Raw genomic sequence first — 18,352 nt, 5'->3', positions numbered from 1 at the left:
ACTGGGCAAATGAGATCTAACATTTTATGTATCAAGGTGACGAGAGCAATTGTAGTGCCGCTCAGAATTTTTGTGATTTTTCAAAAATCCTGCAGGGCTTATCAATTACCATCAGCTGATCGCGCTCGTCTCGTGCCTTATTTTCATAAAAAAACAATATAAGTATACTTTTGTGTAAGTATCTACTTACGTACTAGAAGAACTTTTTTTTCATGTCGGCCATTCTAGAATTCGCAATCTTCAATCAAGTTCATTTCTATCGTATACATTTGTTTTTAAAGGTGCAATCATAGATTTAGGTACAATGTAGGTGCCTACTAGCATACAGACATATGTACAAAGCGTGCAAGCGACAAGAACATCTCTTACAAAGATACAGTAAGATAGAAAAGACAAGTCGTAAACAGTCATCAAAGCGAATTAGCAACTTAATGTTTTGAATTTTATTCAATTTTAAACTCACACTGACAAACAAGTCAAATAAACTAAAGAAATTAAATTTTCATTATATGCGATGAACCTTTTTCCCCCACCTGGAGGTCGAGTTACCGACACTAGATGGTGCAATTTATATGAATCAGATGTGATATTGTTGGGGTAGGGAAGACCGAGGGGATTTACAAAAGAAAATTCAGCGAAAGAAAAAACGACCAATCGATTCAACGTTTCCCGCGCTTTTTCTGTCCGACCTTCGACATTCGTTAATTTTTCTTCGTCCATCGGACAGGCAAAAGGTCCGAGCCCATAGAGCCATATTCATTAATATTCAATAACACATATCAAATGTGTGAAGGTCATTTGAAACAGTACCTACCGCTTCTAGGGAACATAAAACAGTTATCGAGTTGGTGGCGTCGCTTTTCAATCACTTCCCTCCGCGGGCTGACGTGTTAAATGACGTTGGTGGAGTCAGTCGCGTGGTAGTGGAGTTCTGCATGACATGTGACAAAAATATTGAAAAGTAAGTTTTTAACGTTTATTACAATGCCTATATTTTGATGCCATGTCTTTCGAAAGCTCATTAACCGAAGATTTATTACACTTGATTTAATTATTTGTTACAATTGATTTCTGTGTATTTGCTTCTTTAAGTATTAAATAAAAATTGGGAGGATTTTTCTTACTGAGGAGATTTGAAACAGCCTGTTTCAACACTCCTCGTTTTCAATTTAATATATATGACAGCAGTCAATAAATAACGGGCACATAAAATGTTTGTATTCAATTGATTTAATTTGTTTAAGAATGCCTACTGAAAGAAAGACTAACAGAGATATGGCGAGTCGCGAAATATATGATCTCGCAACAGAAGAAGTAACTTTGCGACTGAAAAGTCCACAACGCTTCGAGTTACTACCTGAAAAATGTGTGTTTCGTACTTGTAAAGTTAAATTTTAATAAATAGCTCCATGTTATATTATCATCACTTTTATATCACAGCCTTTAACACTTCTCAAAAATCATGTTTCAACTCTCCTCGACCTCTGTTTCCTCTTACCTCGATATGAGGATAGTTGAAACAAGTTGACCTGTTAATACGGTTAAGTCGTTTTTTCACCACAATATTTAACGCTTACAATTTCTTTGTGTTAGTCATTCACAAGAGTAAAACATTGGTATTGATTGGTACTAATATTTGTTTAATAAATATTTATTATAGGTTTAAACTTTTGTGTAATTAACATGTATTTGAATTGCATATTTGGTGATTGACGTTGACGAGCAATCTTATGAAATAAGTCAATAAAATATTTTTGACTTTGACTTTATCATACGATTTCTGTCTAAAGTATTTGGTATATGAAACGAAACGTGAAAATTTTTTCAACTTCTCACGGTCTCACCTACTACAACTTTACACATTTTTTTCAAAGGTGAAGTAAAACAAACCATAGTAAAAAAAAAATTTGATTTGTATCTGCTAAAACGACTTCTATTATTGCAGACAGGGTAGCCAGTTGAAAAAGCTCGCTTAGCTTGAACGCTAATTGGTACAATAGTCATTAGCGAGTTACAGGTCAATTACGTACTTCTTCACCACTCCACTCAGCAGACTCGGAAATACATTACAAGTCTGAGTCGAGTCTGAAGACGTCCACTGCTGGACAAAGGCCTCGATCAGTCCTATGCCTTCATCTAATAGGTTATTCGGCGATCTTGGCCAGATCATCGGTCAACCTTGAGGAGGCCTACCAACACTACGTCTTCCGGTACGCGGTCGCAATTCCAGGACTTTTATGCCACACCGGCCTGTCCTATCTGTCCGTCGAGCTATGTGCCCTGCCCATTGCCACTTCAGTTTCGCAATCATTCGGGCTATGTCGGTGACTTTCTGCGAAACTCTGAGCTACCATGAGTTTTTTTATCCCATAGGTAGCGACCACCTCATGCTAACCGTATGTAAACACACATTGTTTAAAAACCTTCGTCTTCAGACACTCGTAATTGGAACGAGAAAATTTTACGGAACTCCCACCCGAGTTGGAATCCAAATGTATGTAATCCTACTAATATCATAAATGTGAAAGTTTGTATGTCTGGATGTTTGAACTTCTTTAACGCAAAATCTACTGAATAGATTTTCATGAAACTTTACAATAATATAGCTTACACACCAGAATAACAAATAGGCTATAATTTATAAAACTATAGTGTGAATTATACAAAATATAAAAGAAGTGTGATTGTTACTAATGAATACAACTAACTCTCATATCAACTAGCAAACAAAAGATCAAAATAATTTATATGGCAAAACAACGTTTGCCGGGTTAGCTAGTAAAATATAAATGTTTCCTACCGGCAGAGTAACACGTATGAACCATGCTTGATGCTTGCTTGTTCTCTCGACACTCCGGCTAATCCCGAAAAAAAAGTTGCATTCCCTAGTTGCAAGGGTTGCTATTCCATAGGAATACTTCACCTGGAGGAGATCGCTAATCTGCGATAAGGTCACCTTATATATATACATATACTAGCTTTTACCTGCGACTTCGTCTGCGTGCAATAGTTAATTTGGGCGTTATTGTTTATTTATTTATTTTTTAATATACTCACTTTACAAATAATACACATTCTATGCGTACTTAAAACATTTTTATAAGCTACAAACTATAGAACTTTCACCCCCTTTTTCATCCCCACACAGGTGTAAATTTTAAAAATGCATGCATATTCCCACCCTTATTTCAACCCCGCCAAGCCTTTTATTCGCGATTAAAGTTCTTGTCTATCTCTGTACAAAATTTTATGAAAACCGGTTCAGTGGTTTAGCCGTGAAATCGTAACAAACAAACTTACATTTATAATATTAGAAGGGATGTGCTACTATAGATCTGATATAAAAAAGTGTAATCTATATTTTTAGTGCAATACAGAATTTTCATTCGTTCATTCAGTGACAAATCATTGACCATTTTAATTGGACCATAATTAACAGACTGTAAACACATATTTCTTAAATATATTTATTACACATTCAAACATAGCGATAAATACGAAATATGTAAAATACCCCAACGATTTCTATTTATATATATCAAGGTCATTAAAATTCTAATAAACATTAATTATTCATTAACTTGATAATAAGATATGCATAATAGTGATATAAAAAGTAGTAGTAGTAGTAGTCTTTTTAGTCACTTATTTATCTACACTTATGCTTTAAATCCTCTATTAAAGAATTTCATAATAACACTCCTAATTTTTTTTCGATCCCTTCATGCGCTAAGAGTTTCAACAGACAGCCACATTCTTATTGCTCGATGCGTGGTATCTATATGCATTCCAAACTAAGAGAACGTCACGCGCCGTAAAAAAAAAAGTATTCGAATCCCCGCCATTTTTCATCGATATTTTTATTGTTTTGTTTACAAAAAATGAGCGATTTAAGTTTTGACAGTACACCACCAGATATTTTAAACACTGCAAAATAAATAATTCTTTCATTAATACTTAGTTTATTTGTATATAATCAGTAATAATTGATGATATAAGATTACTACTAGGACTGGCTGTTTTAATGTAGCAGTAAGCGAACTATTTCAAAATCTTTTATAGAGGATTCATATTATGGGTGTAGATAAAGTCTTGTTTGCAACTGTTGATAATTAGGTAGTATAGCACTCATGTGATACTATTAAACCCACATTCGTGGTTTAATACCCCTTATTACACATTGCATAAATAACTATAATTTAACAACATTTTACAAAAACAAGTCACAGCTGCGTTTCAAAGGAATCTCCTCACAAAATCGTATTAAATATAATAATTTTTACAAGAATAACAATTATAAATTCAATATAGTAAAAATATAACAATTTCAATATTTATAATTAATTTTCTTAATCTAATTGCTAAAATTCGGAAGCAAAACATTAACCCCCTTATTCATAATGGTTCGCTAACTTTAAACAGCCGCTAAGGAGTGTTTTTTCTCATTCTGACTTATGTCAATAGAAGAAGACAGAGTGAGAATTAGCAGTGCTTTAAGTTAGCAGACTAATTTGAATAAGGAGGTAAAGCACTAGATACAATGACGATTGGGTCGAATAAGTAATTCTTTCTTCTCAAATATTAACCTTTGCAAACAAAGTTCTTTTACACAAATGTAATCAGAAAAGTGTATATCAATAAGGGTCCATAACATATTTTTATTACTTCCTCCTAACATGGATCTTATTTGATTGTATTAAGGCTCATAATCCAAAAATTAAAACAAGCATGTCATTTACTTTACAGTACATAATGAAATCCTTAGATAAAGGATTGGTCTCCTCTGCGCTCCAACTAGATACCGCACTATCTAACAACAATAGCTTTTTTATTACAGCACCTATTAGATGCTTGTGTGCGCGGCATCTTGACACTCAATGGCATCTTTCAAATTCAGTAATATACGCTTCGTGTTATTTTACATTAAAATTAATGAATTACAAAACCTTACTGATGATATGTGATCTCAGTGTCTTTCTTATTTCTTGTAGTATTATTTTTACAAAGTTTTACTATGCAACCCGGCATTTTAGTTTCAATTATTAGCAAAGTTTAACAGAACATGTGGCACGTCAACGTCACACATTGTTCGAGACTGGCTCAAGCACGCCCACTTTGGCGTCGTATTAGTTGCCGCGCTAAAGCTATCGTAAACGATCACGCCTGCGGTATCTAGTTGGAGCGCAGCGGAGACCAATCCTTAATCTAAGATGTCATCATTATATAACACAGCTTAAATATTTTTATCTTGATAGAGGCGGAATATATAATTTAAAGGTAAATATTAAGATTCAAGAATTTGAGGGTATATTGAAAAAACTGAAGTGTTTATGATTTGTGATAATGCCTGTGTCAAGCACATAAACTTAATATACTAGAGTAATAGACAAACACTCCTCATTACGGCGAGACTAAATTTAAAATGTTCAGGTGTGCTAGTTTTACAGATGTGCTAGTGAGGTGTGTAGTATTTTGGTCAATTCCTATGACAAATATTGATCAACGGACAACGGTGTCATATTCACGTATACAATATTATATTTTGTAACACATAATTTTTTTAATTAATATAATCTTGACAAAATACAGTGTTTACTGCGTTTATAAAATGTAATATTTAGTATTTTGGTGCATATGTTCTACGAATATAAACATCACGAAAGTAGTATTGAAGAATTAGTGTTTATCTGTGAAATGTTTCTTTATTTGGATTGTTGCTGTAGATAACCACACAATCTAACACAGAATAAGACACCATCATATTTTTTAATCAATATCCGTTAAAACACAGAACAATAACGATCGAAACACTAAAATTAAAACACGGTCCAATTTGACAGGAGACTAATGGACACTAAAGTGTTTTTCTATTCCGTCTATTTCTCACAACTAGCTTTTTATGTAAGGATATTTCTCTCACTTTAACACAGGGTTCATCTATTTTAGTACTCTAAGTTTATGGTCAAGCAACACCTTCAGTATGTGTTTAATATTATTACATTGATATTATGTCAAACAGTCATTATGTCACTACCGAAGTATACCAGTTTTGTTATGTACTATCTATGCGGCTACTGGGCTTCTATTTATCACTTATTAAGGCGTATAACTCTGCTCTCTTAACACTCCATGCACTAAAGTCCTTAACGATTGGGGTTTACAATACTCCTCCAGCCAGTTGAATACACCAGCGGAGAATTCAGAAAAGTTGTTAGTAGGCACTGACTCGAAACTCTCAAACAACTTATCCATGATACCCTGAAACTGAATGTTATAAATTAACTTTAATAATTTTAAACACATGGTGTACAAAAACATATCACTAAATAATACATATTATAATACAAAGTCCTCCGCCGCGTCTGTCTGACTTAACTCATAAACTACTGCACCGATTTTTGTGCTGATTTCACCAATGGACAGCGTGGTTTTCGAGGAAGGTTGTAGTATATAATATGTAAAGATGTATATATTTGCTTAAATATAACGATATTTGTTGAAGGTGTCGGAAAAAAATGCCGCCTGGGAACTTTCAACGAAAACGCTGCCTAAACCCTCAAAGATATAACAAAATAATGTATTGTGGAATTATGTATCTTATATAGGTCTACAGAAATGTCCAAGAGGGGATGTGTCTATCTCATAAGGATCACATACTATATCCATTTTAATACTTTAATAGATTGGTAATTATAAACTGGTTTTGTAAAAGGTAACTATATTAATCCTTATTATTTTTGATTACTAGCATATAATAAAATCATTCAGAAATACGTTTGTTTCATTTTTAACTCATTAACTTGATTACACATTTCCGATGTCTTTAGACTATATTTCCCAAATACATGCATATTTTTTTTCTATTGACATAACAGCGTCTGTCGGGTCAGCTAGTTTACATTAATTAATAAACAATTTTATTATTTTTGTTACATCACTTTGTACATCTCGCATAAATCGTCCAAATGCAAAATTCCACTTGCATCTTTTTGACATCTGGCATTCATGCCTCGCACAGACATTTTGTTAAATCAACTACCGGCTACAGTTTTCCCGAACCGATACGACTTAATGGACCTTCGAGAGTAGAGCATGCTCCAACCTTAAAGGCCTGCAATGAATCCACTCCTGGTGCTGCTCATGTCCATGGACGGATTCCTAACCACATCCTATCACCTGAACCTCTTGCCCGATTGCTCCCTCTTATTGAAAAAAATTCTAAAATCCCAAAGCTGTAAATGTTGGAAGAGTGGCAATGAGTTTCTTGCCAATTATTCTGATTATAGATCAACTTTCCAAAGAAGTGGTAAAATACTTCGTGTTGTACGATCACAAATCAATTTGTCGATAACTAAGGTAGTGAAAAATTTAAAAACTGATAAAGTTCATTACCAATTAGTCATAAAAAATGCCATTATTTATTTTATTGGTTTCATTAAGATCAATTTTATGACCTTGTCTATCATCTTTAAGCCCTTAACCCTATTGCAATTTATAAGTTATAATTACTTGCTTACTTGCAAGAATGGACACAATACAACTCTTATTAATAATTTCTTTTAACTTTTCGCCGAAGCGTATTTTCATTTTGGTCGAATTCGTTACTAAAAAATTTGACGTTACCAGGGCAATTATCGCCAAGTTTTTCTTACTGGCCTTAAGAGCTAAAAGTAGCTGTGGTCTTCTTAAAATTAAGAAGTCTAAATCAATATGTCTGACGTGCCAACGCGGGCGGGCAAGTATTTAAAATATACTTTACATATTGTAGCTTTAAATTTAATGACAGCCATTATAAATAGTGCATGACGCAAGGACTAGCCCCTAATTCCCTGTTTTTTTTTCTATGAAAATAAGGGACGAGACGAGCAGGACGTTCAGCTGATGGTAATTGATACGCCATACCCATTACAATGCAGTACCACTCAGGATTTTTGAAAAACCCAAAAATTCTACACTACAACTGTAGTGCCACTCAGGTGACGTGTAAACACATTAGTGCTTCACAGCAGAAATAGGCTCCGTTGTGGTACCCATAATCTAGCCGGTATCCTGTGCAAAAGAGCCTCCCACTGGTACTGTCACTGTTCTCAGTCTCATCAGTTTTGAAGGAAGAGCAACATGGGCAAGGAAGATGAGTTCTGGTGTACATTGTAAGGGAGCCACATAAACCAATCCCAAGTTTCTGAGCAACCACACTATGAACATAAAGAACTCACAACTTGAAATTTATCTTGATCAGTCAATCTCTGCTCGCTGTGGCCAGGCACAGAATGTTGCGCTTTCACAATTTGTTCATAATTAGTCTGCATTATTCTCAACGCTACAACATCCTTTCGTAAAGCATTGCGTTCTTCCTCTTGACGCCGTCGTTGCTGAAGCAGGTACTGTATATAGTCTATGGACTTTTGGAGTACCTGAAAAAGTAATGTAAATAACATGAGATTCATGCGCCCGTCCTTCTCAGGTCTGAGGCATACTTTGGTGATAGTTTTTGAAGTTCATTAAGTAATGTTATAAATTGAACAATAATATTTTGAATAAGTGTTGATAAGAAATAATAACATGTTTTAAAAAAAATCTTGGCTAACATAATTCAATAAATTACTAAGCAGTAATAGTAATATAAAAAGATAATGTTAAAGAAATCAAGGACAAATATAGATGCGTGAAAGCGAAAGTTAAAGAATGTAGAGAGAAGAAAAGGAATGAGAAAAAGGTGAAATATGAGGAACAATTCGGCGCAAGTTTCCGAGATAATATAAAATTGTTTTGGAAACTCGTGAAAGAAGCGCGGGGCAAAAATATAAATACATCTATGAAACTGATTATGAATGAACGAGGTGAGGTCATAGATGAAGAAAGTATGGTACTTGGAGTGCTGGAAGAATTATTTTGAGAGCTCATTCGAGACAGATATAAGTGAAAAACAGCAAGAAGAGATAATAGATATGTTTGTGGACCCGAGTGATGAAATTGGAATGGATGAAATTATGAAAGCGTTAAGAGGTATGAGGTCAGAAAAGTCTGTTGGGTATGATCGAGTGACGACTGAAAAGTTGAAGGCTGGCGATGGACTAATAGTGAGTCTGCTGCATCGCCTGTTTAATTTATGTTGGAAACAGGGCCAAGTTCCAGAAGATTGGACGAAGGCAGTGATTGTGCCATTTTATAAAGGCAGTTCGCAGCAGGAATGTCTGATTATCGCGGGATCAGTCTTCTTAGTGTTGTTGGAAAAGTGTATGCCAGAATATTGATTGAAAGAATAATGAATGTGACTAATGACAGGGTATGGGATGTGCAAGCGGTATTTCGGAAGGGAATGGGATGTACGGATCAAGTCTTTTCCTTACGCTGCATCACTGAAAAATGTCTGGCAAAAAACCAGAATGTATATTGCGCGTTCATAGACTTGGAAAAGGCATATGATAGAAAGGAATTATGGAAGGTCTTATCTATGTATGGGGTGGACGATTTTCTGATAAGGGCTCTGAAATCTCTGTACAGGGTTTCTCAAGCCTGTGTTCGTATTAATGGTTTGAAAGTGAATGCAAGAAAGACAAAAGTAATGGTATTTGAGAAGGATGAAAGGTTGACTGAGTGTAATATTACGATTAAAGATGAAAGGGTAGAACAAGTTACAGAATTCTTATATTTAGGTAGCATGTTTACAAGAGACGGAAGATATGAAGGTGATATTGAAAGGAGAGTGACTGCGGGAAACTGTGTGAATGGAGCGCTGGATGCCTTTATAAACGGCCAGACTGTGCCAATAGAAGCGAATGGCTGTACATAATGGAGTGTTTGTCGCCACGTTAATGTATGGAAGTGAGAGTTGGTTATGGCAGAAGAAGCATAAAAGCATAAATAACGCAGTTGAGATGCGATCACTGCGTAGTAGTAAGACTGATTGATAGAATTCTGAATGCGGTAATACGAGCGCGCTGTGGTTTGAAAGTATGTTGTGACAAGGACTAGAAATGGTTAGAACACGTGGACCGAATGAGTGAAGAAAGAAAGACGCATCAAATATATAAGGCAAATGTGTGTGGGCAAGTCGGTCGCGGGAGACCTCGTAGAACATTCGTCGACCAAATTGGGGACGTTATGATAAAAAGACCGGACCACCCGCAAGCGGCGAGCATGTATGAAAAGAGTAATGAATGTAGAGGAAACGCGTGAAGTTTGTAAGGATAGAAGCAAGTGGCACTCTATTGTCTCTGCCTACCCCGACGGAAAATAGCGTAAGTGGATGAAAGTAATACATTATTTCCATCACATGACCATCAAAATACGTTTTGCACATTAAGAAAATAATTTAATATAACCGTCTAATTCATTTACTCTAATTATTAGTTCATTTAAAAAGTCCTGGGATTTTTTTTTAAAAGATGTCTGATTTTTTTTCATTTGTGTACTTATTTACGGTTTAATTTAAGTTGCTAAGTATACTTAAATATATTTATTCTTTCTCCATCTCAATTTTTATGATTCTTAAATGAATTAACTAAAAAGGTAATGTATTCCTCAAATAGGTACTCATCTATGTTTGACCATTTTTTTCTTTTTTTTCGAATGGGTGGCCTGGTTGTAAGAGATAATTTCCGCCTATGCTCTCATTCAACACCAGAGGAAAAAAGACTGTGTCGAACTTTTAGATGGGCATTTTGCATGGGCTATGCATGTCATATTAACCGCAGGAATGTGCCTCCTTGTGAAAAAGATGATTAAATCTCACAAAAACGTAATTAATGCAAAAGACTTCAGGAAGACCACCAGCTGCTAGTTTTTTACACATACAATCCAATTCCCAGTTAGTTCGGCTAGGGTTGGCCGCTCAAACAACCTTAAAAAGAAAACTCTAGTTTTGGATTGGCCTGCTCAGTTGCCTGATTTACAATTGAACATGCCTGGGATATGTTACAGTGGAGGGCATTGAAGGATTTACAGAAGGTACAAGGGTACATACACCTCAAATCCCAGCAAGACATTGACAAATTAATTTTAAACATGATTTGTTGATCATTTGTGATTAATACCAAAGTGGGCAGGCAATATTGATCATTTGAGATAGATAAAAGAGATAATTTTTTTTATATTAAAATTACTAATAGTATAACATAGAGTAGTAATAGTAATAACATTTTTTTTGATAATCTGTAAAAACCTAAAAATTCTTATATTGTGGTTAAAGTGTCATACAAGATATATGTGCGATCTATATATGACGACCTGTATAGCCGAGTGGTTAGCGATCCTACCTACTAAGCTAGAGGTCCCGGGTTCGAATCCCGGTAGGTGCAAGCTTTTATATGATGAATATGGATGTTTGTTTCCGAGTCAAGGATGTTTAAATGTATTTATGTATGTTTATATGAATTTATGTATGTTTAAGTAAGTATATTGTATTAAATATATCATTGTCTTGTAACTTGAAATTGTTGGTTTACCGGAAGCACCAAATGAAAACCCCAAGACACTTATGGTGGAAATCGCCAAACATGCTGGTTTAGAACTGTCTTTTGATGAAATAGAATTTGCACACCGAGTTCAGCCTTTTAAAAGTACGCCCAAACGCCCAAAACCACATGTGATAAAGTTAAAAGACCGTATCACTAAGGATAGAATATTATCTGGCTTGCGGAAAACTAAAGGTATCACAACAAAGGATATTGGATTGAGCGGTTCACCTATTAGGTTCTTTGTCTTTGAGCATTTGACCCCAGATAATAAATTTCTTTTGAAAGAATCGAAGGATTTGGCAGGAAAAAGTCCTACAAATTTGTTTGGGTGAGAAATTGTCAGATTTTTTTTAAGGAAAAACGAGGAATCACCTGCCATAACTATAATTAACATAAGCCATAACCATAAAAGATTTATTAAAAATTGTATAACTTCAACAACTGTGACCTTTTATGTCTCACATATGAAAATATCTAACTTATTGTTTTGTAAATTTAATACATCAACTACTGGTTTCTATTTCGTGGAATTAGTTAATCAAAATTTATATAATGTTTTTCTCACTAAATACATCTTACATAACACATCACTCACACCATACACACCACACATATTAATAGATAAAGCGTCGTATTGCTTAGTTATAAAAGTTATCTGCTGTCATAAATTAACTAAAATATTTTTAACTATAATTTTGAAACTATTTGTACCGGTAACAAATGATTAAAGCGCTAAAAGTATTTTACGAGAATGTTCGTGGGCTACGTACGAAAACAAGCGATCTTAAACTTAACATTTTGTGTAATGACTATGACATTATCATTGCTACGGAAACCTGGCTTACAGATGGTTTTCATAATGGAGAATTATGTGATGGCCGTTATGACGTTTTTAGGTGCAATCGTGATTTTCGTGCAACTGCAAAGAAAACTGGCGGTGGTGTCATGATTTGTTGTAAAATAAATCTACTTGCTCAAGAGAAATCAGAATGGTCATGTATTGGCCTAGAATCACTTTGGATTACCATACCGAGTAGTACACTGGGATCCCGTAATCACCGTCAGCTTCATGTCGGTGTTGTTTATATGCCACCTGATAAAAATCAGGCCACAAATCTTGTGACATTTACAGCAGCACTCTCTAATTATTTAGTTAACAATCAAAACGATAATGTACTTTTATGTGGGGACTTCAATCTATCTCACGTGAAATGGTCTCAACAGGGGGTAAGTCACTTAAAAAAAGGTTCAATAGGTCTTCAAAATGCTGCCATAGAATTTTTGGATATGTGCAGCATAGCTGGGCTGGAGCAATACAACTTTCTTACTAATACAGCACATAATACTCTTGACTTAATATTTTGCAATTTCCAAATTGATATACTGAGAGCTAAGCAGTCACTCGTTCCAGAAGAAAATTATCACCCGTCCTTAGAAATAGACACAACTGATCTTAATATTAAATTTTTGAAAAATAAATCTATCTCTCGCTTTAATTTTCATAGATCAAACTTTATTGAAATAAATGAAGGCCTTTCCAAAATAAACTGGCATAACACTCTACTAGGAGACAACATCAACGACATACTTGATATATTCTATAAGCAGATTAATAATCTGATAGCTCTGTTCACACCTAGAATTACAAATAAATCATCAAAAAATGCTGGTATAGTAGAGCACTTATACACGTGGTAAAAGATAAATTAAAACTTCACAAAAAATGGAAAAAATATAAAAATCCGCTAGATTTCGATGAATTTTGCTTACTTCGTTCAAGACAATAACTTTTACAAAAAAATGTTATAAATTTTATATCGATCGTATGCAAGAATATATCAATAAAGATCCTACCCGTCTATGGTCATACGTTAAATCCCTAAGAACGGGTAATATAGGTCATTCTAATACTATGGTCATACAACGGAAAAGATTTCAATAATGAGACCGAGATATGCTCTGCTTTTAGTCAACACTTCAAAAGTGTTTTTGAAAATCCCGCAGATTCCTATGATGATTATGAACTTCCATCGGGTTGCCTAAACAACGAACTTATATCGAAAATATCAGTAGATGCACATGAAATAAAACGCATTCTGAAATCACTCAAAATAAATAAGGGCGCGGGCAGTGATGGAATACCTCCAGTGTTTCTTAAAAATTGTGCCGATACTTTGGCTTTACCTTTATCAATTATATTTACCTTGTCTGTTAATCGTTACGGAGAGTTCCCTGCAAAATGGAAAGAGGCCCTCAATGTGCCAATATACAAAACTGGACAACGAAACCAGATCGTTAACTACAGACCTATATCAATCCTCAACTCGATGGCAAAAATTTTCGAGATTGTAATACAGAAGCGTATTACACCTCTCGTACATAAATTTATACCACCAGAACAACATGGTTTCATGAAGAGGCGCTCTACTGTTACAAACTTGTCTGTGCTTGTTAATTACACTGTCGATAAAACGAGTAAAGGAACACAGGTGGATGTTATCTATACGGATTTTGAAAAGGCTTTTGACCGCGTGGATCACATTATTCTGCAAAAAAAATTATATGCGCTTGGTATAAGAGGTGATTTACATAGATGGCTTTACTCCTACGTAATAAACAGAAGACAGGCTGTAGTTCTGGGTGGTGCCAAAAGTGATTTTATATATGCGTTATCTGGAGTTCCACAGGGATCTATTTTAGGACCATTGCTGTATAACGCATACTTATTTGACATATTTACCTGTTTTAAACACGCACGTTTCTTGATGTATGCAGATGATAAGAAAATTTACTATGCCATTGATTCAACTACAGACTGTCATCTCATACAAAAGGATTTGAATAATCTGGCAGTATATTATACGAAGAATCGCATATGTATAAATGGCAGCAAATGCCAAAAAATAACATTCACGAGGCAAAAATGTCCGATTAAATTTACGTACAATATAGGTGACTCCTTAATAAAAGAAGTAAAGTCAGTTCGGGATCTTGGTGTTACACTGGACTCTAAATTAACTATGTCTGAACACATTGAAATTATAACTAATGGAGCTCTTAAACGACTCGCATTTTTTATCAAACGTACATGTAGTTCTTTTACAAATATAACATGCATAAAAACTCTGTACTCAACATACGTAAGGAGTATCCTTGATTATGCATCATGTATTTGGTCATCTCACTATGCAGTACATATAAACAAAATTGAGTCTATACAGAAGAAGTTTGTCAGATTCTTGTGCTTCAAGGATTACTCTCATTTCGACACCTATGACGATGTCTGTGTACGCTTTAGAATGGAACCTCTGTTTATACGGCGGAAAAAAAGCGATATACTGTTACTCCATATGTTATGGAATAACCTTATAGACTGTTCGGAATTATTAGAATCTATATATGTAAGCTACCGGACTACAGAACCCGTCACACTTCCTTGTTTCACGTCCCCCAAGTAACTACAAATTATGCCCAGAACAATATTTTTAAACGTATAACATACTTATATAATACCGAGTACGCAGGTACTGACATTTTTGCGACGTCTAAGCAACGCTTTTTACACGAAATCTCAATACTTAAAACACATGAAAATAAAATTGTATAACATAAACACGAAAACACTCAATCATCTACACCCTCACTCACCTACACTATACACACACACACACACCTCTTAAATAATATTATTATTAACATATGTAATAATATTAGCATTAAATAACAGATGTATACCTATTAAAGTTTTGTAACTATTATTCTTAATCCTAAATTGGCATATTTGTAAAATTATTTGTAAGTCTATTGTAATGGTATATAAAGCTATTGGATTATTAGTAAATAAATAAATAAAGTAACCCATAACACCGGCTATATATGCTTAACTTGGGGCAAAATAATTTGTGTAAAAAGTGTGTCAATATTATCATTATTATATCTAGAGTAAGTCTAGAGTAAGTATAACTATTGTGTATATTGTATAAAAATGTATATACCTAATACTTACCTACATGAATTTGATCAGCTGAACACATTAATTATTATTTGCGAGCACCATATCTATTATGTAGCAATGATAAAAGTAATAAATCATGAACTGCATACATAGTTCAATTAATTGATACTTGATAGCTAGTTCTAGATCTCAGACTACGTGAAACCTGATAAACCACAAGAAAGGCAATTTAACAGACTATAAAAGTAAAAATATTTAATTTTAAAACTTTATCTGTGTAAAATATGACAGGCCGCCAAAATGCGGTCAGCCTTAAAAATTATCTGTAGCAGTCAATTTAAAAATACTTTTTTGTATTATGTATGATGTTTTAGTAACTATTCTATTACTTATTAGTAACTTTGAAGTATGTTTTAGTTATAAAAAATGACTACATACATTAGTAATAATCGAAATTTAATCCGTAGGTAAATCTAAAAAAATCATAAAAAAAGCATGATATACTTTAAACGAAATATGTTTAAATTACGCAGTATCTATTGTTTATGTTATCTAAAAAAGCGCTAGCTTGTTTAATAACAAAAGCATTGATGTTCGTTTTTATAAACAAGCCGAAACACTTCAAAAGCAATAAATTTTATTGTGTAACCCGAGCCTGTTGATCTTGGCGTCGGTAACGTGCGGAGGCTTTAGACTGGCCATGGCGCCACGCGTTTTCTGGCATAGGCCGCCCAACAGACGGGATAAAACAATAAAAAATACCATAGTGACAGTGTAAAATGAATGAAAAGAATAACACAATCTATGGAGGAAAAGCTACTTACAGCTGCTTTACTAGGTTTGTAACCCGAAGCATCAGTCTGTTGACATGTAGGCACCAATTCTTGTAATGAATCATAACCTTTCTTAATTGCATCTCTCCTTTTTTGTTCTGCCTGTCACAAAAAAATGTCTTAAATAATAATTGAATAACCCTTAATAAATACTCAGTATAGTTTAAAATAAATCTTTGCAAGTTGCTATCATGAAAGATTTGAGAAAGAAAGTTAATCTAATATTATTCACAAAAAAATAATACTAAATTAAGTGTTGTCTTGTAATTTACCTTTTAAATTATATTATGTATGTATATTTATTATGAAGATATATTATTTTGCCTAAATTTGTTGTTAAAAATTACCTGAGTGTGTGCTTCCCTTCTACGTTCCTTGAAGCTCAGTGCGGATGCCTTGTTATCTCCACTGTCATCTTCATCCTCTGTTCAAAATAATAAGAACATCGACATTTATAATTCATTTATTTGTTAATAAAATTAAAAGAATAGAAATAATTCTAAATAGATAAAATTTGTGTAAATACTAAAATTAAAACAATAATAACACAAAACTTAGAACGCAATTAGCTTACCAGAGTTGTGGTTAGAAGATGACGGGGTTTGATGAATATTTTGAATCGAGCCATTACCAGATAGAGAATACATAGATGACATTTTAATACTAAATCAACGTAAATAGAATAAATTCAATAATTTTATTTTTATGTAATATTCAAAAATGTGTGTTTACTAAAATATCCAGGTACCTACAGAATAGTTTCCGTCTGACGTCTGTCATCTGTGCTATAGAGTTTTTTTTTTGGTTCTGTTCGTCCATCTGGACAGGCAAAGGGGTCAAACGCCCATACAGCCAAAGTGCTATAGAGTATAGAAAATAAAGGTTAACCTTGTTTAAACTATACATTATACAACAGCTATTGATTGATGACAATTTTGACAACAGTAGTTTATCAGGTAACGTTCAGTAAGGCAATTCTGTTAAATACGTGCAACTGGACTGCTACGCTTGTCATTTGAGTCATGCAGTTGCAGTGCAGGGCTAGTTGACGTATTCCACTAATCTTCACTGCACTGCAAGTTGCAAGTTGCAACTGCGCTGCCACTGCACTTCACCTGCACGATCCTGCAATAAAACTGCTACAAGAAGTGTTACCATATAATAAATATTAATTTCTACTAATGAATGATTGCTCGAAAAGAGATAATATGTATTTATTAATATAATTGGTTACTAAACGCTTGAAAAACTTGAGGAGGGTTAATTCTTGAAAACGAGGACATTGAAAAATATTGTTTTAACATATTCTTGTCTCAAAATATATTTTGGTTTGAGCTGATGGCCTCACCACCAATGTAAAAATAAAAGGATTACGATATACAATTTACAAATTTATAATAGATACAATATAATAATATCGCTAATGGACTTGAGTATCGCATACTATAATTAAATAAAAGTTTAAACTTATAAATGATGCATTGTCATTACTAAGAATTACATAAAATTTAAAACTATAATAAGGCGATCCAATACTATATATTATAGTAGCTACAATTTTGAACATAAAAACGCATAAATACCTACTGCAAAACGCAACGCGGTAATACGAAGAAATATTAATAGCCTCGTGATTATATATTGGTCCTTACATATGAAATTGGCGTTTTGTATGGGAGGAACAAAAAGTCGAATATTTTTAAATATGATATATTTAATTAATCAAAGTATGAACCATTGTTTTCTATGCACTTTTGCCATCTCATAGGTAGTTCATTGATCCCTTTACTAAAAAAACCAGTCGGACATGAATCAATAAAATCTGTGAAGGCGATTTGGACTGCCCCATCAGAGTTAAATTTTTTTTAGTTAAATTTCGAAAAAAATGGTAATCTGTTGGAGCAAGGTCCGGGGAGTACGGAGGATGTCTAAGACATTCCAATTGAAGTTCTTCTAATTTGGTAGCCGTCTGTTGTGCAGTGTGTGGTCTAGCGTTGCCGTGAAGTAGCAGTGGCGTGGAGCGATTGACCAGCCTAGGTTGTTTAGCCGCTAGCTGACAATAGACATCAGCCGTAATAGTCTGGCCAGATTTGAGAAAACTGCAA

The 18,352-nt window shown here is 34.0% G+C and overlaps 1 protein-coding gene across 1 annotated transcript; it reads right to left on the bottom strand.

Annotated features, from left to right (window-relative positions):
- Positions 1-3,074: 3,074 nt before the first annotated feature.
- On the bottom strand, positions 3,075-17,013 carry LOC126967238 (max-like protein X). The gene is made up of 5 exons (XM_050811729.1): positions 16,822-17,013; positions 16,595-16,671; positions 16,239-16,349; positions 8,217-8,414; positions 3,075-6,264 (listed from the first exon to the last, which is right to left on the bottom strand). Exons 1-5 carry the CDS (start codon positions 16,901-16,903, stop codon positions 6,097-6,099), a joined length of 636 nt encoding a protein of 211 aa, XP_050667686.1. The 5' UTR covers positions 16,904-17,013; the 3' UTR covers positions 3,075-6,096.
- Between the last annotated feature and the right edge of the window lie 1,339 nt (positions 17,014-18,352).

Source organism: Leptidea sinapis, chromosome 12, assembly GCF_905404315.1.
Source record: "Leptidea sinapis chromosome 12, ilLepSina1.1, whole genome shotgun sequence".
Lineage (NCBI taxonomy): Eukaryota > Metazoa > Arthropoda > Insecta > Lepidoptera > Pieridae > Leptidea > Leptidea sinapis.
This window is presented reverse-complemented; position numbering and strand designations above follow the sequence as displayed.